Raw genomic sequence first — 25,566 nt, 5'->3', positions numbered from 1 at the left:
CACGTGGTGCAAATTACGTGGAGATTTATAGTAGTTCTGAATGCAAGGGCAAACCATACATGATTTATTATCTCTTTCAATCTTAGGAGGATCATACCAAAATCATTTCCGAACTGACTAAAGATGGATGAGAGAGTCCATGAAACAAACCTCAATATTCTAGGGATTACAGAAGAACCATTAATTTATTCGCACATACTTCTCCAAGTTCTGTAGATGCTCTCTGACCCTCTGCACCAGTCCCATCTTGGTATCATTCACCACAAAATCATCGCACCTATAACTAGAAGCAACAAAACACAAATTAGGAAAATATGGTCGACTCATTTTAATACTAGATACTTGCATAACCCTTGATAGAACTAGCTCATCCAGTGTGGTAATGTCTACATGATTTTAAAACTAAGGGTCACTTTCAAATGAAAATTTTGCTGCAGTTTTCAACTTCTTACATGTGTGAGCAACCTTTTTCTTCTTTAACAAGCATCAAGAGCAAGGACAGAAATGGTTTCATTTCAGTTGAAGATGAAATCAGTGCATATTTATCTCATTCAACTCAGAATTCAGAAATTTATTAGATTTGCCTTTTGAGTTTTTAAAATTTATGAAAGGGAAAGAAAAAAATTAATTTCAAGAAAGGTAAGCCAAGCTTAAGTCTTTTTTTTCCCCTCAAGGTTGTCTAAAAATCCTTCTCTACTTAAAAAAGCATTGACAATTATTTTTGGATTATATCTACAATTTACTGATCATACTAACATACTGCGAGCTCTAGATATAGTAATTTTTATGCAGGGATTCCCTGAGACCTGAAAATTGTTTCAAGGGTTCTTCCAGGGCAAACAGGTTTAGAAAGGCTGGACTAGGAGAAAGTGCAATTTTTAATTCTCTCTATATTTTCATCAACTTTTAAGACCCACCCACATCAGGACAATTTACAAATCCAATTAACCTACCAACCCACAGATATCTGGCATGGGGAAACCGAAGAAAACCCACTTAGTCAGGATTGAACATGGGTCTCAAGCATTGTGAGGTAGTGGCTTGACTAGCTTGAAGCTGCACATTTTTGCATTAGTAATAGTTCAGATTTTTCTATCATAAATAGACCAACTGGCAGTACCATAACAGAGCAAGAATAGTTTACAAGAACATTTGCATTTAAAATATGCAAATAGTAAAATAATTACAACGGGAAAAGACGGGTTAAAATTTTCTTGGACACCAAAAAACAATAACACAAGAATTGTCTGGCAGTAAGTACATTCAATTAACTGATTTATACTGGTTTTGCAGTGAACATTCCAATAGGTTTACTAATATTGTGTGGCTTCTGAAGCCCATCTAATTTACATAGATGTAGTCTAAATTGTAAAATCAATTTACCTACATTTCATGGACTGACAAAAATGACGTGGCATAGATTCATGCCCAATTATTCAGTGGTAGCTCTACCAAAAATGGAGTGACATTAACATAATTCAAATCTTTGGGGTGCAAGTTTTACCTCTTTTTAAAAGAATAAATAAATGGGACCAGCAATGCTTCTAATCAATTCTATCAATATCAGATTTATTAAAACCTCAACCCATTCATTAGCTTGAAAACACCTTGGTCAATATGAATGAGTTGAACTGTATAACTGACTAGAAACGTGCACAAAAGTACGTTGCACAATATAGAATTGTATCCCAATACACTTGCCCAATAATCAGAACAGAAATCTACAGCACATTACAGACCCTTTGGCCCACAATGTTGTGCCTACTCTAGAAACTGCCTAACATTTCCCTAGTGCATAGCCCTCTATTTTTCTAAGCTCTGTACTTATCTAAGAGGCTCTTAAAAGACCCTACTGCATCCACTTCCACCACTGCTGCCAGCAGTGCATTCCACACAGCCACTGTGTGAAAAACTTACCCCTGACATCCCCTCAGTACATTTCCAAGCACCTTAAAACTGTGCGCCCTTGTGTTAGCCATTTTAGCCCTGGGAAAAAGCCTCCTCATCAATGCCCCTCATCATTTTAAACACCCATTTAGCAAAAAGAAATTCAGTCAGGAAAATTAGCTGAGAGAGAAGAAATTGAGTCGTGTTTTTTTAAAAAAAAAGCAAATTATCAAGGAAAGTACAACTTTGGACATTTTTGGCCCTCAACAGATAATCTACACAGCAACTTCCATGCACCAGTGCACTGATGAAAATTTATTTAACAGATACTATATTTAGCAGGTGAACTTGTTTGAAGTCCAACAATGACTGAACTCTTAGACATTTTCAGATACACTATAAAAATGGACCAAATAGCCTATGGCCTGAAGAAAATAGGAGCAACCCCCAAATTACAGGTGCAGACTGCATTCCTAGAAAACAGTACATTTTACTTCCTCCCTACCTATCCCTCAAATTCTGCAAAGTGTGAATTATACACTGTATTTCAAAATTTTGGGTAGTGATTTCTGAATTCTATAAGGGCAAGTGCTCCAACCCAAGAGGGTCGCTTGTAATATGCACCACTATGTGACTAAGGCTTCCAACACATTTTGCTTAGAATTGAGCATTAATTACATATTTCTAAAGCAAAATACAAACTGATGGAAGAACTCAGCGGGTTGAGCAGCATCTTGAATGGCAGGGGTTGTGTTGAAACTGATCCATGGTCTTCAGTCATCAACAATTCCGTTCACTTCACTAACTGACAACATCAGTTTGTATTCTGTTCCAATTTACAGAATCTGTAGTCTCGTGTCTCCTTATTTCCAAAGAAGTTTAGTGAGCACTATTTAGAAGAAATCAGTTTCCAAAATGTTTGAGAGAAGGAGCAAACATTTTAATAAAGTAGTAAGTTCAGGAACTTAACAACACCCTTTCAAATTAAAATTTTAAATTCTTCAGATTTAAATCAACTTCTTTTGATCATCTATAGGTCAGTTCTAGCATTAGTCAGTACACAGTAGCAAACTAAGCCACCTTCTGTGAAAAATGGCAGCACTGATCATTTAGAATATTCATGAGACAGCAAATTTGGCTGAATGACAGAATAGCTCACATCCCCAGTGAGTTACATAAATACAGAAATACTGCTGCTCCAAATATGTCTACATGAAAGTAACCCATTTACACTTCAATGTTCCACATCTGATGTCCCATATTTTATACAGTAAAATGTAGTCTAACATACCAAAGAGAATGCATTTCTGGTTTTTGACTATTTTTAAATGAGTGAACAATTTTTTTTAAGAGGACAGCAACTTGCATAAGAAACAGGATCAGTTGATCACTGACAATTTCAAGCATACCACCTCCTTCACAGCGATAGCTAATCCACAACACCTTCGTAGATTATCCTTGCTCCCCTCAATTCCAAAAATCATGCTCTCTCTTGTGAATGTCTCCCTGCAGGAGAGGATCCTCAAAGACTCACAATCTTCTACCTCATCCCTAAATTAATACATTTTTTGCAAGCATAACCCCTGGTTCTACAGTCTAAAGCACAGAAAGCCTCTGCATCTATTGTGTGAAGTGTCAAATATGTAATAGAAAAAAAGTTCAATGATTTCTTATTCTTCTAGTCTATAAAAGTCTGTGTCATCATAAAAAGACGAGAAAGACTTTGATAATAGTCTTATTAATTCTGGGCTCTCTGGCACACCTATCCGGACTTTTTGCCCTGTTTCATTGAGTATGCTCAAAAAGATCAATCAAAGGAGGAAGAAAGCAAGCAGGAGAGAACATGTTTTTGATGAACAGAAGCAGAATCATAAATATGATTCAATTTATTTAAACTAACCCAGGAAAATAAAAGCTACGTTCCAAAAAAGGAGCAACTTCAATTTATGGTATTCACAGATTTGCCAAATCCTCTGGTAAAAAAATTAAATGTGTGCAATACTAGACAATTTAAGCAGCAGCTGTGAAGCAATACTGCAAAAGTGGCTCTACTTGCACAAAGCAAATCAAAAGCACAGAAGTAACAAAAGCTTATAATGCAATGATTGTATTATCTATTGTCCCCAGCCAAGACTATTTTGTTACCAGGACAGGTGAGAAACAGACAAAATGAGAAGGTGAAGTAAATCTTGCTCCCCAGGGCTGTTTAAATATTTGAAATAAAGCGAACATCTCATTGTAATATCCAAAACTGAAAATATTGGAAATTAAACAGAAGTTCAATCTTTCAAACATACATGCAGCTTTATCATAAGAAATTCCATTAATAACATTTGATTTTTTAAATTAAATTTCAAAGAAAATTCAAACTGGTTCCTGATTATTCATAAGGGAGCTCTCTGATGTCAGGGAACAATCAAATTCCTGCAGTGACCAGCTGCAGTCCTTCAAGCCTCAGGTACTGCTATATTGTTTGGAGTGTTCTTGAAGATCAGCAAAGCGGTTGGATTCTATTTTAATTGGCAGCACATTGATACTTGTGCTAGGGATGTCTCAGCTCCAGTGACACTGATTTGATCCTGATCTCGGGTGCTGCTTGAGTGGGGTTTGCATGTTCTCCCTGTAACTTTTGACCAGGGTCAACAAGAATGGGGTGGGGGGTAGTGAGGTGGAAACTAAGGAATGCAAAAAGAATGCTGAAAGGGAATAAATTTCCTTGTCATATAGGAAGCCATTTCAGTCCATGGAGCCAAGTCTGACTCCCTTGCCCCATCCCTACCACCTATTCTTCCTACATTCCAATGATTATAAATGACCAGGATGAAGAAGTAGAAGGGTGGGTTAGTAGGTTTGCTGATGACACAAAGGTTGAGGGTGCTGTGGATAGACTGGAGAGTTGTCCCGCTTTAACCTTTGACATCGAACTCGTCTGATGGACTTCAACACAGCTAAGATGGACTTCAACCCAGCTAAGTGTGAAATGGTTCATTTTGGATGATCAAATTTGAAGACAGAATATAATATTAATGGTAAGGCTCTTGGCAGTATGGAGGATCTGAGAGATCTTGGGTCCATGTCCATAGAACACTCAAAGCTGCAGTGCAGGTTGACAAGTGTTAAGAAGGCATGTGGTGTGTTGGCATTCATCAACTGTGGGATTGAGTTCAAGAGCTGTGAGGTAAGGTTACAACTATACAAGACCTTGATCAGATCCCACTTGGAGTACTATGTTCAGTTCCGGTCACCTCACTACAAGAACAATGTGCATACTATAGACAGAGTGCAGGGGAGATTTACAAGGACGTTGCCTAGATTGGAGTGTACTTGGCCTTTTCTCCTTGGCATGGAGAATGAGAGATGACTTGATAGAGGTGCATAAGATGATAAGAGGCATTGATCATGTGGATAGCCAGAGGCTTTTTCCCAGGGCTGAAATGGCTAACACGAGGGGCATAGTTTTAAGGTGCTTAGAAATAGGTACCAAGGGGATGTCAGGGGTGAGTTTATCCACACAGAGACTGGTGGGTACGTAGAATGCACTGCTGGCAGAAGCAGATACAATAGGGTCTTAAGAGCCTCTTAGATAGGTACAAGCAGCTTAGAAAAATAGAGGGCTATGCACCAGGGAAATGCTAGGCAGTTTCTAGAGTAGATTACATGGTCAGCACAAAGTTGTGGGCCGAAGAGCCTGTAATGTGCTGTAGATTTCTATGTTTCGGCTCGAAATGACGACTGTACTTTTTTTTCTCTATGGATGCTGCCTGGCCAGCTGAGTTCCTCCGGCATTCTGTGTGTTGCTCGGATTTTGAGCATCTACAGATTTCCTCTTGTGATTGGCTCCCTACATTCTATTTAATTCCTTTAAGCAATTTAACAACTTCAAGAGATAAAAATTAAGATCCAATGTATTTGATGCTTCAATTCAGATCACTGAGATGCAAGACAGCCCTTTTGGATTTCACCCAAATTGAATGAACACAGGGCTCATTACAGATCTAAGGTCACCTTGTAACTGTCCTGTCTCAGCATAACAAGGCTGTCAACAACTTTTAGTTTGTTTCAACTGTTACGACTGTGCCCCAACTCTGAGGGGCCGAAGGGTACAAAGTAGCCCCCTCCTTTTTGAGAATCGCAAGATCGCTATTAATGCGGGTCTGGGACCCGGGAAATGAGAGAGAGACACGCAGAATCCACAAGGGGTTTGGAATGTCCTGGCCCCTCAGCGATACAAAGCCACGGAAAACGGCCATTGTCTCTTGGAGACGGAATTGTGTATTGAGTACTGTACTATTTATTTGAAGCCCTCAGGGAATGACCAAAGTGGGCTGGTTGAGGGATGGCATCATTCCAACCTGACTGACATCTGAGACCCCGTGAGTAAGGATAAAAGAAGGTCTGGGGAACAACCCCTTTAGACGCACCAGGAGAAACGCTAGAAATCCCGTGACAGCGTTTAATAGCGACAGCTGGTGGAGGGCCCACGTGTATCCTTTCCCATTGCCGGGATTGGGGCCTTACCACAGAAGACGGCTTAGCTAAAGAAGAGATCACCACCAACGAAATTTCGAAGGATCGACATCATAAAGCTGGCAAGTTCTAAAAATCTGTCTTTCTCCAACCAAAGGCTGCAGCCTGCATGAACTTGAGTGACTTTTATATTTCCATCGGACAATACATTATCCCCTAGACAACGATAGAGCTATTTCTTATTGATTATTATTATACCCGCGCTTTTAGATTTAGTATTGATGATGTATATTATCTGTATGTTTGCATTGATATTATTTTTGTGTGTTTTTAATCAATAAATACCGTTAAAAATAGTACCATCAGACTTCAACGGACCTCCCTATCTTTGCTGGTAAGTGACCCAATTATGGGGTACGTAACAACTTGGGGTTCTCGTCTCGGGATTTGACACCAAATTGGGAGGCCAGTGAATCGGGCTTGTAAGTCCAAACTTGGATCTGGTTACGCGGGTAGCCAGACGGGAAACCAGCAAAGATGGACGTGGATGAATTTATAGAAAACCCGACTCTGGAGGCGCTAGAGGTGGCCACCAAATCGGACTTGATAAATATTGTGAAGGGACTAAACCTCGCAGAGGTGAGGTTGTCAATGAAAAAGCGGGAGGTGCAAAGGGCCATAACTCAGTATTATATTGGAAGAATGTGTTTGCAGCTGAGGTATTGGAAAATATCCTTGAAAAGGTACCAGCTAGTGGGACGGCTCAGTTAGAGAAATTGAGGCTAGACGCGGAACAGAGGAAGAGGGAGGCAGAGAAACAGAGGCAACATGACTTGGATATGGAGAAGTTAAGGCAAGAGCGAAGAGCTCAAGGGTCAGACCGAGAGGAGTGGTTTAATGTTAGTCGGGAGTTGAGGGTAGTGCCTCCGTTCGAGGAGACAGATGTTGATAGTTATTTCTTGCTGTTTGAAAAGGTGGCAGTGAATCAGAAGTGGCCCAGAGAGCAGTGGGTGGCGTTGTTACAAAGTGTGTTAAAAGGGAAGACACAACGGGCATATGCGGCGTTGTCCATGGAGGAGGAAGAGGCGGAGAATTATGACAAAGTAAAGGAAGCCATTCTCCGGACCTACAAATTGGTACCTGAAGCGTATAGACAGAAGTTCAGAAATTTAAAGAAAGGGTGGAATCAGACGTATACCGAGTTTGCCTATGAGAAGGGTGTGCTCTTGGATCACTGGTGTGCAGCAGAAACAGTGGAAGAGGATTTTTGGCGTCTCAGGGAGTTAATTCTGATTGAGGAATTTAAAGGTTGTGTTTCGGAGGATATCCGGATGTATTTGAATGAGAAGCCGAATAAGTCCATCTCCAAATTTGCTAGGTTCGCAGATGACTATGCCCTAACCCACAAGACAAAGTTTTCCTCGAATAAAAGTTACCAGAGAAACCATGGGAACGGTACAGAAAGCCCGCCGGCTAAGGAAGAAACTCAGCTGGGAGCTAGTGGTAAAATTGAGGAGGAGAGGCAAGAAGCCAGGTGATTTCCTGGCTTGACCTGTTTTAGTTGTGGAACGGTGGGTCATATTGCATCTAAGTGCCCCGCTCCAAGGAAGGAGCCAGGAAAAGGGAGAGCAGCTATACCTATAGGCTGTATTGCGTCGATCAGAAAATCGACGAGAGAGCCCCAGGTAGATGGAGTACAGGAGGGGCGTGAGACGTTTCGTTCAGAAGGAACCGTGTCTGTGAGAGAGGGAGACCCACCAGTTCCAGTGCGGATCTGGAGAGACACGGGAGCGGAGCTGTCATTGATTAGCAGTAAGGTGCTAGATTTTGGTCCTCAGACGGGAGAGGTAGCCTTGAGAAGAATAGGAAAAGGGACCGAAGTGGTGCCCTTGCATAGGATCATTCTGAATTGTGAGCAGGTATCTGGACCAGTGGAATTGGGGATACTGTCGGAATTACCGGGGGAAGGTGTGGACGTCCTTCTTGGTAACGACTTAGCGGGTGGTAAAATGGGTGAAGCCGTGAAGCTGACAAACAAGCCTGTGAATGTTGAGGACCCGCCCCTAGATTCCAAGATCTATCCCGCATGCGCGATCACTCGCAGCATGTCGAGAAAGGCAGCTGAGAAAGAGACCAGTTTAAATCCGGCCAGTATCAACTTGGCCGAGACGTTTTTACCGACCCTGTACCAACAAGGGTTAGAGGTGGGTAAAACGGAGAGTAGGGGGGACTTCTGGTAAGATGGCGATTGCTTAGCTGCTCCGAACTTTTGTTCCGTTACTGTCGCTATCTTTGCACTAAATGTCTTCATTTTTTAAACCTTAGTTAGGAATTATTTTGGTATCTCTTACTTGCCTGTGAATATATCTAACTTACAATGTCTAGCAAGAGTTCTAAATCCGGGAGAAAAGCTATGACCCCGTCAAACGAGACAATGGTTGCGCTTGGAAAGCTCCGAGACGAAATCTTAAAGGAATTTAAAACCGCTTTCAAACAGTTAGAAGATAAACTGGATCGAATCAACGATAAAGTGGACAAACATGCTGAACACTTATCTCGCATCGATTCGACTTCTGAAGATTTAGAAAGTCGTGTTCGATACTTGGAGACTCTCTGTTCCAGTTTAGAGGAAAAATCTAACAAACTTCTTTCCAAAATGGTGGATCTCGAAAATCGTAGCAGACGCTGCAACATCAGAATTCTGGGATTACCAGAGGCGACTGAAAACGGATCAACCGAGAAGTTTTTCGCCGAATTTCTCTGTGAGTTATTCGGGAAAGATTTGCTTCTGAAGCCGCCCGAGCTCGAACGGGCACACAGAGTCTACGTTCCCCCCGGAATTCTGGGCTCCCACCCGCGACCAGTAATCTTGTGTTTCCATCAATACCAGGTAAAACACAGTCTGATCGTGGAGGCGCGTCGCAGGGGGGGTCGCTTCCTTTCAAGGATACAGCCATTCGCTTTGTGGAAGATTTTGCATCCCAGACCTTAAAGATGCGCGCTGAGTTTAAAGGCGTAATGAAAGTGCTTTTTGATCATGGTTTCAAACCTTCCCTTCGTAACCCTGCTAATCTACGAATCAAGCTTAATACTGGGAAATTCAAGTGGTTCAAATCAGCGAAGGAAGCTGAAGCGTTTGTGGCAAGTCTTCCGGTTATCCAGTCATCTTCGGAATCTGATCGGACCTCCTAAAATGGTGGATAAGTACTCCTCGTAGTAAAATTACTTTCTCTGGACTCGGAATTCACATGAATCACTCAGACATTATTCATTGAAACTTTAAGGGCTGTTGACAATCTCTCCCGGGATTTGGTGTGTGTGTAATCTATTTTTATTCTTGTATAACTTTACCTACAGAGTTCTACAACTAACTCTAACTTGTTTTGGAGGTTCGAAGTCTTTAGTGAAGGCCTCCCTGTTTGTCGGTTCACAGTTCAACTGCTGATTTATTTTTCCTTTGTTCTAAATATTTATTTATTTTATCTTTTTCTTTTCTTCACCCCTTTTTTCTAATCTCTGAATTTTTTTCTCCCTTCTCTGTAAACGGTTGATAAATACTCGTCTTGAATTTATAATTTTCCCCTTCCTCTTCTTTTTTCTCCTTACCTTTTTTTTCCCCTTTCTCTTACTTTATTCTTCTATAATTTTTCACGGGTAGGTTAGTTTTGGTTTTCTTCCGATTTTCTCTGTATTAAGTTTTATATTTCTGCAGAAGGTGTTCTAATCTGTAGTTATGTTTTCTAGTGCATAAACTAGTTATTATTTGCTATAGTATTTATACGGAACTGTTGTTAATGACACAGATCTGGAAGTTGTATTTGGGTTAATTTTTTTGGTAGAGCTAGCTACTTGTTTTGGTAGCCGTCTAGTTTTGGGTTGTGCGGATGGGGTGGGTTTTCCAGTTCCAACATCTCTTTATTGCTTAGGACATGTTTATATTTTGACCTTACGAATCTATGTTTACATCTCTGCTCCCAGACTGCTATTGTACTGCTTGACTTCTTATATGCCTGCTGCCTTTTATGCATTAGTAATTGATAATGGCTAGTGCACTTAAATTCGTGAGCTGGAATGTAAAGGGATTGAACCACCCTGTTAAAAGGAGGAAGGTATTCTCACATATTAAACAACTCAAAGCTGACATTGCTTTCCTCCAAGAAACTCATATTCGTTGTTTTGATAACTCCCAGCTTCTGTCAAAGTGGGCGGGTCAGCATTTTCATTCATCCTTTGCCGCTAAAGCTAGGGGAGTTTCCATTTTTATTAACTCAAATATTCCTTTTGAACTCCATAATAAAATATCTGATACAAATGGCCGTTTTATTATTGTTTCTGGTAAACTATATAACACTAAAGTTGCACTAGCAAACCTGTATGCCCCCAACTTTGATGATGTTAACTTTTTTGAACGTTTTTTTTCCTCACTACCAGACTTAAACTCATACTCTCTTATACTGGGTGGTGACTTCAACTGTTGGTTGGATCCTAAACTGGACCGATCGTCCTCTGTTACCAGATCACCTACTAAATCTGCCTTAGTTATTCAATCGTTTCTCTCTAATTTTGGTATCTCTGATATATGGCGTTTCCTCATCCTACGGAGAGACATTATTCTTTTTTCTCACATGTTCACCATACCTTCACTAGAATTGACTATTTCTTACTCGATAACCAACTTATCCCATTTGCCCACTCTTGTGACTATCAGAGTATACTGATTTCTGACCATGCCCCAATTACCCTCTCTCTGAACTTTCCTGGTCTCCCTCAGAGGAACAAACACTGGCGGTTCGATTCAACTTTATTATCGGATGATGATTTTGTAAAATTTATTAAGGACCAGATAACCTTTTATTTTAACACTAATACATCACCTGAAGTGCCATCCCGGATTGTCTGGGATGCCATGAAAGCATATCTGAGGGGTCAAATAATCTCTTACACAGCAAATCTCAATAGAAGATCCCGTGCAGATCGAGTAGACCTCATTAACCAGATTAAAGATTTGGATCAAATATATGCCCAAACTAAGAACCCTGAATTATACAAGAAGCGCGTTGAACTCCAAACTAAATTTAACCTTCTGTCCACTCAACCTGTCGAACGCCAACTTCTCGAAAGCAAGAGCCGTTTTTACATTCATGGGGATAAGTCTGGTAAATTCCTAGCCAATCAGCTGAGGCGTTCCAAAGCCAAACAACATATTACAAAGATCCGGAAGGAGAACGGAGACTTTACATCGGATCATTTAGAAATTAATGACGCATTTAAAAAATTTTATTCTCGGCTTTATTCCTCTGAATCCCTGAATGACAATATCTCTGTGGATCAATTTTTACAGAATCTGAATATCCCCTCACTTTCATCTGATTCCAAAGCCAAACTCAATGCACCTATATCACCAGAAGAAATATCTTTTGCAATTTCTGCACTGTCCTCAGGGAAATCTCCTGGACCTGATGGGTTCCCTGTGGAATTTTATAAATCATTCTCTTCACTTCTTTCTCCTCAGTTACTTTCAGTATTATCTGACTCGTTTAATTACGGCAAATTGCCACCCTTTTTCAATGAGGCATCTATTATTCTTCTTTTAAAAAAGGGCAAAGACCCAACAGAGTGTTCCTCGTACAGGCCGATCTCTCTGCTCAATGTTGATGTAAAGATCTTAGCTAAAGTGTTGGCTCATAGATTAGAAACCATTATTCCCTCCATTATCTCTGATGACCAAACAGGCTTTATTAAAAACCGTCTCCCTTTTTTTAACATTCGGCGTCTATTTAATATTTTATACTCAGTTCCAACTGGGACTCCTGAATGTGTTATCTCCCTTGATGCGGAGAAAGCATTTGATCGTATAGAGTGGAACTACCTTTTTGCAGTCTTAGAAAAATTTGACCTCGGCCAAAGTTTCATCTCTTGGATCCAATTGCTGTACCTGTGTCCTACTGCTTCTGTTCTAACTAATTTCCAGAAATCCCAAGTATTTAATCTCAAACGTGGCACCCGTCAGGGATGCCCCTTAAGTCCCTTTCTCTTTGATTTGGCTATAGAACCTCTGGCGATAGCATTTCGAAATTGTCCTGAATTGACTGGGATTTGGAGAGGGGGTGTTGAGCATAAAGTTTCTCTCTATGCTGATGACTTATTACTCTTTCTCTCAAATCCGTCTACATCCTTACCTCTAATGTTTTCACTTCTTGACCAGTTTAGCCAGATCTCTGGCTATAAACTCAACTTACATAAGAGTGAACTTTTCCCAATTAATAAAGAAGCACAAGAACTAATATTTCGTGATCTCCCTTTTAAAGTAGTCCATAATCAATTTACTTATCTTGGAATTATAGTCACAAGGAAGTTTAAAGATCTCTTTCGTGAAAACTTTGTCAATCTTTCATATACTATAAAACAGAGTCTGGTACAATGGTCACCTCTATCTATGTCCTTGGTAGGTCGTATTAATGTTGTTAAAATGTATGTTCTCCCCAAATTTTTATACTTATTTCAATCTATCCCAATTTTTATTCCTAAATCTTTTTTTGATTCCTTAGACTATATTATTTTGTCATATCTGTGGCAGAATAAGCACTCCAAAATTAATAAAATCCACCTCCAAAAATCTAAAAAAGAGGGTGGCATGGCTTTACCTAACTTTCGCTTATATTATTGGGCAGCTAATATACGTTGTGCTGCTTTCTGGTCTTTCTTCCACGGTCAACCCGAGTCCCCTAACTGGGTGGCAATGGAGTTGAGCTCCACTAAAGAATTATCTATATCTTGCCTTGACGTCGCACGTGATGAAGACCATGGAGCGGCTGATAATACAGAATCTGAGGCCACAAACCAGGCACGCCCAGGATCCTCTTCAGTTTGCGTATAAGGAGAAGGTGGGAGTGGAGGATGCTATCACGTATTTGCTGCACAAATCACTCTCTCACCTAGAGGGGGTCAGTTGTGCTGTGAGGATTACATTCCTTGACTTCTCTAGTGCCTTTAACACCATCCAGCCCAAGATCTTAAGGCACAAACTAACGGAGATGGGAGTAGACTCTCACATGGTGGATTGGATAGTGGACTACTTGACAGATAGACCTCAGTATGTGCGGTTGGGAGACTGTAGGTCTGACACGGTGGTCAGCAGCACAGGGGCGCCGCAGGGAACCGTACTCTCTCCGGTCCTGTTCACCCTGTACACATCAGACTTCCAATATAACTCAGAGTCCTGCCATGTGCAGAAGTTCGCTGATGACACGGCCATAGTGGGGTGTGTCAGGAATGGACAGGAGGAGGAGTATAGGAAACTGATACAGGACTTTGTGATATGGTGCAACTCAAACTACCTGCGTCTCAATATCACCAAGACCAAGGAGATGGTGGTGGACTTTAGGAGATCTAGGCCTCATATGGAGCCAGTGATCATTAATGGAGAATGTGAGGAGCAGGTTAAGACCTACAAGTATCTGGGAGTACAGTTAGACGAGAAGCTAGACTGGACTGCCAACACAGATGCCTTGTGCAGGAAGGCACAGAGTCAACTGTACTTCCTAAGAAGGTTGGCATCATTCAATGTCTGTAGTGAGATGCTGAAGATGTTCTATAGGTCAGTTGTGGAGAGCGCCCTCTTCTTTGTGGTGGCGTGTTGGGGAGGAAGCATTAAGAAGAGGGACGCCTCACGTCTTAATAAGCTGGTAAGGAAGGCGGGCTCTGTCGTGGGCAAAGTACTGGAGAGTTTAACATCGGTAGCTGAGCGAAGGGCGCTGAGTAGGCTACGGTCAATTATGGATAACTCTGAACATCCTCTACATAGCACCATCCAGAGACAGAGAAGCAGTTTCAGCGACAGGTTACTATCGATGCAATGCTCCTCAGACAGGATGAAGAGGTCAATACTCCCCAATGCCATTAGGCTTTACAATTCTACCGCCAGGACTTAAGAACTTTTTAAAAGCTATTATTAATGCTTTTTGAGATAGTGATTTAGATGCATATCATATTTTTTTTACTGAGTTAAGTATTGTATGTAATTAGTTTTGCTACAACAAGTGTATGGGACATTGGAAAAAAGTTGAATTTCCCCATGGGGATGAATAAAGTATCTATCTATCTATCTGCACTTCTTGGCTCTGCACTCCCTAGCAGTCTGTCCAGATCAATAGCTAATCCTCTGGTTAGACACACTTTGCATATATGGGCTCAGTTCAGGAAATGCTATGGTTTCCAGGGGTTTTCCGTTTCTAGCCCTGTCGCACATAATCACCTTTTTTTACCTACTACGTACGATTCAGCATTCCATGTTTGGTACAGGAAGGGCATTAGACATTTTGAAGATCTCTTCATTGATAATCGCTTCGCCTCTTTTCAGCAGCTCTCTGTTAAGTTCAATCTGCCTAACGCTCACTTTTTCAGATATCTCCAAATCCGACACTTTACTGCTCCTTTAATTCCTAACTTTCCTGAAATGCCTGCGAAAAATGCTGTGGACCTATTTCTTTCCATTAATCCACTAGGTAAAGGTTTAATTTCAATTATCCGAGATAAACTAGCAGCCTTACGATGGGCCCCTGTGGATAAAATTAAAATGGCCTGGGAGCAGGATTTAAATATCTCCTTATCCGAGGAGAGCTGGGACTCAGTTCTCAAATCCGTTAACTCAACCTCCCTTTGTGCTCGCCATTGCCTCTTACAGTTTAAGATTGTTCATAGAGCCCATATGTCTAAATCTAAACTGTCTCGATTCTACCCTGGCATTAGTCCGCTCTGTGATAAATGCAAGAGGGGCGTGGCCTCTCTCATCCATATGTACTGGTTCTGTCCTAGCTTGGAGAAATTCTGGAAAGATGTCTTCACTACATTATCGGGTATTCTGAATCAGCACCTAGAACCTAACCCCTTAATTGCTCTGTTCGGTTTTTGGGGCGAGACAGATTTATGTTTGGGTCCGACCAAATGCCGAATACTATCCTTTGCCTCTCTCCTGGCGAGACGCTTGATCCTCCTTAGATGGAGAGATGTTGCCCCGCCCACTCATGCGCAATGGCTTAGCGACATTATGGCCTGCTTGGACCTCGAAAAAATTCATTATTCAGTTCTTAATTCGGATCTAAAGTTCCATAAGGTCTGGGGACCTTTTATCGAGTACTTTCATAACCTTCCTCTTGACTAGGGTTTTTTTCTTTTTTTTTCTTCTTTTCGGTCTCTTGCTTTCAGCTCCCTTTTTTTTTCTGGTAGTAGGCATTATTATCCTCTGTTGCTAAGTGTATTCACAGTCTGGGAGTTTGACTGTCCGGACTTATACTCTTTATACTGTGTGGTGGTTGGTCTGGAGTTGTTTTTTTTTCTTGTGTTGTGGGGCTTGGGGAGGACACTAAGCTCACTTGTCTTTAATTTAGGTGTTTTTTTGTTAAATTCTCTTCCTTTGTAGCATATTGTTATTGTATGCTTAATCTTGCACTGTATTAATGCTCCTCATTGGGATTTGGGGTTTTTAATTTTGTAAAATGTTTTGAAAAACTAATAAAAAAAAATTTTTTTTAAACGGAGAGTAGGGAGGAAAAAGAGAGTAAAAGGGAGGAGGTAGGCCTACCCTTAGCAAGAAGAGAGTTTGTACGAGAACAGGAATGTGACGAGGAGCTGGTAGCATTGAGAGAGTCAGTTTTTTCTGAGACCGAGATTGAGACAGAGCCAGAGGGTTACTACCTGAAAGAGGGTGTGTTGATGAGAAAATGGAGGCCCACCACGGTGCCGGTCGATGAGGATTGGGCGGTGGTACATCAGGTAGTAGTTCCGAAAGTGTATCGGGACGAAATTTTGAACTTAGCTCATAAGGGACCCTTAGGTGGACATTTGGGAGTAAAGAAGACAGTGGATCGGGTTATGAGAGATTTCTATTGGCCAAGCCTGAGAAAAGATATTGCTGAGTATTGTAAAAGGTGCCATACATGTCAGGTGGTGGGTAAGCCGAACCAAGTTATCCCTAAGGCACCCCTCTGACCCATCCCCGCGTGTGAGGAGCCTTTCTCCCGAGTCATTGTGGATTTTGTGGGTCCTTTACCTAAAACTGCGAGTGGGCAGCAGTACGTCATGACCCTGATGTGTGCCGCTACACGATTTCCAGAGGCTGTGCCTCTGGGAAATATTAGGACCTCTGTGGTGGTGAAGGCCCTCATTAAATTCTTTACCACAGTGGGGCTGCCTAAGGAGATACAGTCGGATCAGGGGAGTACATTTACATCCAGAGCATTTCAGCAGATGATGACCCAACTGGGGGTCAAACAAATTTTAGCTTCTGCATACCATCCGGAATCCCAAGGAGCGTTAGAAAGATTCCACGCTACACTAAAGACCATGATTAAAACTTATTGTCAGGAAAATGTTCGAGACTGGGATGATGCTTTACCCCTTCTGTTATTTGCAGTAAGGGATACAGTTCAGGGATCTCTGGGGTTCAGTCCATTTGAGCTCGTCTTTCGTCACAGGCCCAGGGGACCTCTAACCCTACTTAAAGAGAAGTGGTCTAGTCTGACCGTTCAAGTCAGTGTGATTGACTATGTTTTAAAATTCCGGGAAAGGCTGCATAAGGTATGCGCCTTGGCAAGAGAAAACCTTAAAGACTCCCAGGTCAAAATGAGCAAATGGTATAACAAACAAATGAGAGAGCAAGAGTTTCACGTGGGCGATAAGGTTTTGGTCCTATTTCCTGTAGTTACCCACCCCCTACAGGCAAGGTTTCAAGGACCGTATACAGTGTGTAAGAAAATAGACTCGTTGAATTACGTGATTGAAACACCTGATAGGCGAAAGCCGACCCAGTTAGTTCACGTGAACATGATGAAAGGGTACCATGAAACAACCCCCGCGGTGGTCAGTACGGTCCTGAAAACTGATGAGGCAGCGGGGGGTGGTAAGGAGGAACCAGAGCGGTTTGAAAAGATAAGTATAGTACCCACCAGATTGGAGAACTCTGTTATTTTAGCAAGCCTTGCGGATAAAGTTAGTCACTTAGAGCGGAAGCAGGTAACACAGCTCATTAACCGGCATACAGACTTATGTCCAGATGTCCCAAGAAGGTGTAGTGGGACAAAACATGATGTGATAGTTACCTCGACACCGCCTATTAAACAAGCCCCTTATCAGATGAATTCAGAAAAAAGCCAGCTAGTAGGAAAGGAGATTGAACATATGCTAGCTGCTGGGATAATCCGCGAATCCTCTTCTGCGTGGGCTTCTCCTTGCGTGGTTGTCCCAAAACCGGACGGTACCATAAGATTCTGTACCGATTACAGAAAGGTAAACGCTGTCACTCAGACAGACGCTTACCCTATCCCCAGGGTGGATGATTGCATTGATAAAATGGGGAAGGCGAGGTACATCACTAAAATTGACTTGTTAAAGGGGTACTGGTGCGTTCCTTTAACGGACAGGGCTCGGGAAATTTCATCCTTTGTCACCCCATCCGGGTTGTACGAGTACAATGTTATGCCGTTCGGAATGAAAAATGCACCAGGGACATTCCAGAGGATGATAGACACTGTGATAAAGGGGTTAACCCACACCAAGGCTTATCTTGACGATGTGGTAGTTTGGAGTGACACCTGGGAGGAGCACATGGAGGCTGTAGAAAATCTGTTTAAGAGGATGTCGGCAGCCCAACTTACAATAAACCTCGCAAAGAGTGAATTTGGTCATGCCACGATCACATACTTGGGGTATGTGGTAGGAGAGGGACAGTTGACTCCTGTGCAAGCAAAGGTACAGGCTATTTCTGAGGTCCCTGTACCCTCCAATAAAAGGGCACTGAGGAGGTTTTTGGGCATGGTGGGATACTATCGGAAATTCTGTAAAAATTTTGCGAATATTGCTCTCCCACTTACAAAACTCCTACGGAAGGAGGAAAAATTTGAATGGAGCCATTCTTGTCAGAATGCTTTTGAAAAGTTAAAAGCCATATTGTGCCATCACCCTGTGTTAAAAGCACCCGATTTGTTAGCACCCTTCTCCCTGGCGACGAATGCGAGTGATGAGGCTGCAGGAGCAGTCCTATTACAGCAAGCAGGGGATGGAGTGCAGCACCCGGTAGCATATTTCTCTCGGAAGTTCAATGTACACCAGAGGAATTACTCTACCGTGGAAAAGGAATTGTTGGCCCTTGTTTTGGCGATACAACATTTTGAAGTGTACATTTGTCCAGCGCAAAAACCCGTAGTTGTTTATACAGATCACAACCCGTTGGTATTCCTGGCCAATATGAAAAATAAAAACAGGAGGTTATTGAGTTGGAGTCTGATGCTGCAAGAGCTCGATATTAAGATACAGCATATTAAAGGAAGTGATAATGTACTCACGGACTGTTTATCTAGATGCTGAATTGAATGTATAACTGTATTACTCTGTAGTGAAAAAAAACTTTTGTATTGTGTTAGATTCTAAAATCCTGTAAAACTCTGTATTACTTCGTTTTTACCGATGGTAAAAACGCGTTGAAGAAAGGGGGTGTTACGACTGTGCCCCAACTCTGAGGGGCCGAAGGGTACAAAGTAGCCCCCTCCTTTTTGAGAATCGCAAGATCGCTATTAATGCGGGTCTGGGACCCCGGAAATGAGAGAGAGACACGCAGAATCCACAAGGGGTTTGGAATGTCCTGGCCCCTCAGCGATACAAAGCCACGGAAAACGGCCATTGTCTCTTGGAGACGGAATTGTGTATTGAGTACTGTACTATTTATTTGAAGCCCTCAGGGAATGACCAAAGTGGGCTGGTTGAGGGATGGCATCATTCCAACCTGACTGACATCTGAGACCCCGTGAGTAAGGATAAAAGAAGGTCTGGGGAACAACCCCTTTAGACGCACCAGGAGAAACGCTAGAAATCCCGCGACAGCGTTTAATAGCGACAGCCGGTGGAGGGCCCACGTGTATCCTTTCCCATTGCCGGGATTGGGGCCTTACCACAGAAGACGGCTTAGCTAAAGAAGAGATCACCACCAACGAAATTTCGAAGGATCGACATCATAAAGCTGGCAAGTTCTAAAAATCTGTCTTTCTCCAACCAAAGGCTGCAGCCTGCATGAACTTGAGTGACTTTTATATTTCCATCGGACAATACATTATCCCCTAGACAACGATAGAGCTATTTCTTATTGATCATTATTATTATACCCGCGCTTTTAGATTTAGTATTAACGACGTATATTATCTGTATGTTTGCATTGATATTATTTTTGTGTGTTTTTATCAATAAATACTGTTAAAAATAGTACCATCAGACTTCAACGGACCTCCCTATCTTTGCTGGTAAGTGACCCAGTTACGGGGTACGTAACACAACATTATTTTCAGCGTCAACTTCTCCAACTATCATTACTACAGTGTGTTGTAAAAATATTCAGGCCCCAACCCTTTGTTCACATAAACGGATATTAGAACCAGGGGTTTTGATTAATTTAACCAACAGTTTTTATTTGTGAATCACAAGTTCCCCCCCCACACCCAGCAGAGTCAAAAAAAACAACACAAGGAAAACTGCAAAGTAAAGCATGTAAAACATAAAATTCAAAAATTAAGATATCAGCAGTTCAAAGTTATTCATCCTTCTTTGCTCAGTACTTAGTTGAACCACCTCTCACATCAATTACAACTACCGTAGATTCCGGATTTTAAGCCGCTACTTTTTTCCCACATTTTGAACAGCTTTGAACTTTGCGGCCTTTAAAACGGAGCGGCTAATACATGATTTTTTTCATGCCGCCTCGTAAACATTTTGCCTCATAACAGTAGACCAATAAAATTGATGAGTAGTTCACAGAGGTCCAATGAAATTGTATGATAAATCAAGCGCACTTTCACAATTAAATTATTGTAAATCAGTCATTTGTACTCACCCTCATCAACATGGAAAACACTCGAAGAAAAGCATTGTGCTGCCTTTATGGCAGTTATTTAGTTTATAATATTTTCGCTTAGTAATTCATTTTCTAGTTAAAGTTAGAAGAGTTTTAACTATATTTGTTTTCTGTACTACATCGCGGGATGCTATGATGTCACACCCGGTTTCGCCGCGTCTTGTGGGAAAAATGCCAGATTGCGATAAACGGGAAGGAGGGAGGGAGCGCATTACGCGAGCGGCTTTGGATCTGAGCGAACGCTGCTTTTAAATGCCGTTTGCGATAAACGGGACGGCGGAGCGAAAACGCTGCTTTTAAGTTAAAGGCGATCAATAACTTTTCCTGGTAGGCTGCAGTATACATATTTTTTACCAGTCGTTAGGAGATATTGGAATGTTGTTCAGTAAAGAAGTATACGCAACGTATATTTAAAAGTAGCCGCGTTACGGGCACGGTTCGAAAAAAAGCATTTGCAATATGTATTTGTTTTTGTTACCATATGGATTTAATTAAAAGTTAAAAAATCCTCACGTGTAATATCTTTCTGTGTAAATATCTCATATTACAACGTGGGACACCTGCGGCCGAAAATCCGGTGCGGCCTTTACAAGTAAAAAATTGATTTTATTTCTAAAATTAGAGCCAGCGGCTTTTAATCAGGTGCGCTCTGTAGTCCGGAATCTACGGTAGTAGTCTTTTTATACAAGTCTATTAGCTTTACACAAAATGATGGAGCAAGATTTGCTCATTCCTCCTTTCAAAATTACTCAAGCTGTAGCAGTTTAGTTGGGGAGCAGCGGTGGATAGCATTCTTGCCAGGGATGCTTGATCGGGTTAAGGTCAGGACTCTTGACTGGGCCACTCAAGGACGCCAATTTTCTTCATTTGAAGCCACTCCATTGTGGCATTGTGCTTTGGGTCATTGTCCTGCTGAAAGATGAACTTCCTCCCCAGTTTATGCTTTCTGGCAGAGGCTAGCAGGTTTTTAATCCAGAATCTCTCTATATTTAACAGCATTCATCTTCCCATCAATCCTGATCAGATTTCCAGTCCCTGCTGCTGAAAAGCATCTCCACAGCACGATGCTACCTCCACCACACTTTACAGCAGGGATGGCATTATCTGGCTGATGTAAAAAATATTACATTTACACCACATATATCACACAGTGTTGAGGCCACTTTCCTCTTTAGTCTCATCTGATCGCAGCATCTTCCAAATCTTTACAGTATCTAAGTGATGCTTTGCAAAGTCTTTACAAGCAAAGATTTTTTTTGTCAGCGCTTCTTCCTTGCCACTCTTCCATAAATACTCTTTTTCTGCAAGGCCTTTGAGATTGTGGAGCCATGAACTTCATCTCCAGTTGCAGACGCTGACTTCCACAGCTCAGAGTGACTGCTGGCGTCACAGTAACCTCTCTCACAAGTGCCATTCTTCTCCGGTGACTAAGTTTAGTGGCTGGCCGACCTAGGCAATGTTCCATCAAGTAAAAGTCCATTACTTTTTCCATGATGGACTGCTCTGAGTTCTGAAGTATGTTCAGTGCCTTTGAAATGGTCTTGTACGTTTCCCCAGATTTGTGTTTCTCTATTATAACTTCCCTGACTTATCTTGAATGCTCTTTTGTATTGATTTTGGTTGGGTCTGTTGAAAATCTACCATACTTTTGGACCTTACAGAGAGGGAGAATTTATTCTTATGAATTCATTGCAAACAGGCGATCCTCCAATTTTCTACAACAACAAATTGAGTCAAGGTGATATACAGTATTGCATCTGAGGAGAGTTGATGCAGTAATTACAAAGGGGATGAACCCTTTTTCAGCCTCAATTTTGATTTTAATTTTTAATAAATCGTTGACTGATTTTTGAATTTTTAATTTGACATTATGCATAATGTTTTGTAGATTAGCTCAAAAATCCTACTTCAATACATTTACAATTTAGAAAATGAGACAGTAAAATATGAAAATAGTTTTAAGGCACTATATATCAAGTCACAGAACACCATTAATTTTCCCTTGAAAATACATTTTAAGCATCACCCTTTCTGAGCACTGGCATTGCCCAAATATACCATACACAATGCTGACATTATAGGGAACACAGTAGCTAATCCAAGGAATTTTGGTTAATTAAAAACATGCAATTCAAATAATCAAATTAAAATGCATAAATTTTAGTTAAGTTGCATTTGCAATTTGCATTTATCATAAATGTGCTGTTGAACGATGGGATCAAGATATGTATTCATGCCTAATGTGACCTGCAGTCCAAAAAGCGGGTTTTAAGTAGGAAAGGCCTTAAGAGGGAATATTTGAAGATTTCTGGATCCTAGATGGCAGAAGGCACAGCATCTAATCATTTAAAGAGGAATTTATGCATATGAGGATGGATACTGAACAACAGAATGATGAGGTGAAAGGTTTATTAGAACATACTGCAACAGTGCTGCATTATGAGGCAAGGCATCTTAAAGCCTTCTTCACTATTTAGCAAAACATAAAGGAATTTTTGTTACCTTGTGAAGCTTCATATCAGCTCATGGTTTTGTATTTGTTCTGGGGTTGAAAAACATTGGAATGGTAATAACCAAACCTACAGCTAAGTTTTTCATCATTCTCTGAACAATATTTTCAGGGAACCAACAGTAAAGAAAACAAATGACTGATTTCTAATGGTTAGGAAGCAACTTGGAACTTCCTTGGGATATGATATGATGAAATGTCAAATGGCCAAGCTCTATTCATTCCAGTGCAGAGAAAAAGTTAGGTTTATGTGCATTGATATTCAGCCTGTTGAAAGGGCTATCGGTTTCAGTCAAAACACACACAAACCAGTATGTACTTGAATTTGAATTTCCCAAGGCAAATGATATTTAGCTCTGAAGGTCAAACAAAGAAAACCTTTAAATTTGAAATGGTAGGTACATTAAAACTGCATACCAAGCCCTGTGGCTTATACAATTTATTATCTGCATTAAAAGATTTAGCATCCAAGCTTCACATACCAGTAGGTGCTGTAACTGCTGCAATCCATACATACTGCATGCTGCAACTTCTCTTTTTCATGCTTTTCTGATTTTTTTACATTGTTGGAATGAATCTGGGAATCTTCATAGTGTTTCTTGGCATGTCCATTCACATATCTGCAAATAAAAACAAAGGTCTTTGGTTTCAAAATATTCACCATATTGAGGTCTGAACTTTAAAAAATGTTGACTCAGACAAGATTCTGCAGAAGCTGGAAATCCACACACACAAAACGCTGAAGGAACTCATGGAGAGGAAAAGGTCAATGTTCTGAACCAAGACCCTTCATCAGGACTAACTGAAGGAAGAGATAGTAAGAGATTTGAAAGCGGGATTGATTGGCAAAAGGGATACAGAGCTGGAGAAGGGGGAGGATCATGGGACGGGAGGCCTAGGGAGAAAGAAAGGAGGGGGGAAGCACCAGAGGCAGATGGACAGCAGGCAAGGAGTGATTGTGAGAGGGACAGAGAGAGAAAAAAAGAGAAAAGAGGTGGGGGTAATAAATAAATAAGGGATGGGGTAAGAAGGTGAGGAAGGGCATTAACGGAAGTTAGAGAAATCAATGTTCATGCCGTCAGGTTGGAAGCTACCCAGACAGAATATAAGGTGTTATTCCTCCAACCTGAGAATGGCTTCATCTTGACAGTAGAGGCGGCCATGGATTGACATATCAGAATGGGAAATGGGATTAAAACTAAACAAACTCCTTTTAACAGAAGTCAATAACTGAAACCCAGTGAAAGGACTAGAAGAAAAATTAGGAAAACCCACAGAAGATTGTGATCTGGAATTCATCATGTAAAGGATGCCAGAGGCAACTTTCAACACGTTATAGAAGTTGCTTGGATAAGCAACTCAGCCATAAACTACAAACTAAGCTGGATGTGTAGGGTAAAGCAATAATTATATTTTTGACTAACAAGACAAATGGCCTCCTCCTACACTACCAATTTATGTGACCATATGCACAAATTCAATTAAAGGAGATTTTGCATAAATATACAGCGAATTTTTGAAAATTCCAGAATATTTTTCATACCTCATACATTCAACCTTTGTTCAACCCTCTGACAGTCAGTCCTATATTAGCATAAGGGACTGTGCATATTTACTCGCTGATGGCCTTCAAGCAATGCCAGGTGACAGCTGAGGATCCAATGGTGGCATTAAGTGTTTCAGAGAGCAAATGTAATTTGAATAACAAACAAAAACTAAGCTGACATGCCATTTCAGTGTTGATGCATTGCTGAAAGGTCAGAGTGCCCCATGAGTTAAGGAATTAAAGGTTTTTACGCTTAATCATCTGATAAGATTGTCCCATGGCACAGTTTAGAAGCCAACAGTAGGGTTATCTCCAATGTCCTGATCAGACAGGTTTAATACCTCAAAGAACCCCACTAAATACAAATCCTGCAACAACTGCAGGGACACAATACTATAGATGCTGGAATCTAGAACAAACAATCTGCTAGAGGAATTCAGCTAGTTGGGAAGCAAATGTGGAATGAAATGAACTGTCGGTGTTTTGATCTGAAGCACTGACAATTACTTTCCTCTGCAGGTGCTGAACAATTTCCTCCAGCATATTGTTTACCATTCCTGGTAACTGTCAACTTCCTAGTGCTCTGGGTAACAGTTATCCCTCAACTAATACTAAGCTGAAGCATGACTAGACTCATTGGAACAATTGAGAAAACATTTTAAGATGCATTCAAGATCACCAAGATACCACATTGCAGGATAATGCAGCAGAAAGTACAAAATTAAGTTTGATGAGAGATGAAGGAAATTAATAAACAGTGTATTCTGCTGCCATGCAATATCAATGCTTTGGTAAAATCACCAGAAAAAAAATATACACATACCCATTAGGATTCCAGTAAATTAGATCATTGGTTAATCGTGGCAGCCACTTATTTGGGACTACTCTTAACAAATAAAAAATAATCAAGAAAATAGCCAGGATTCCCTTTTTTAGGACACTATGCCACTTAATTGGGCTAGGAAACTGTTGGCAGTTTCTAACTAGCAGTCATGTGAACTTGTGTGGCCATTAGACTTTACACCATGCTTAGAATGAAGAGTTTTTAAAATAGTGTCAATTGCATGTGTTTCTGCTCAAAAAGCAGTGATATTTCTCACTGATTGTCGGTGAGAAATAAACAGCAAGACAATTTAGAACTGTTTTGCTCACTGCAGATTCAAACATTCAGACTTGGAAAATGCCAGAAACGACAGAAGTGAAAATGAAACTCAGTCACTACTTCAATGAGTTAGGAACTAGGAAAAAAACTTGAAGGCATTA

At 41.0% G+C, this 25,566-nt stretch overlaps 1 protein-coding gene across 4 annotated transcripts in view; it reads right to left on the bottom strand.

Moving 5' to 3' along the window:
• Window positions 1–25,566, bottom strand: part of usp3 (ubiquitin specific peptidase 3) — a 115,228-nt gene that overhangs the window by 68,129 nt on the left and 21,533 nt on the right. For 3 of the 4 annotated variants that reach the window (XM_073024852.1, XM_073024855.1, XM_073024856.1), the window contains exons 3-4: window positions 23,240–23,377; window positions 200–283 (exon numbers count right to left, since the gene is read on the bottom strand). In XM_073024852.1, the coding sequence (XP_072880953.1) occupies window positions 200–283; window positions 23,240–23,377 (222 nt within the window). The remainder of the gene's footprint in view (window positions 1–199; window positions 284–23,239; window positions 23,378–25,566) is intronic. The other variant, XM_073024853.1, reaches the window with a different exon arrangement.

The sequence above is a fragment of the Hemitrygon akajei genome, chromosome 21, assembly GCF_048418815.1.
Source record: "Hemitrygon akajei chromosome 21, sHemAka1.3, whole genome shotgun sequence".
Classification (NCBI taxonomy): Eukaryota; Metazoa; Chordata; class Chondrichthyes; order Myliobatiformes; family Dasyatidae; genus Hemitrygon; species Hemitrygon akajei.
This window is presented reverse-complemented; position numbering and strand designations above follow the sequence as displayed.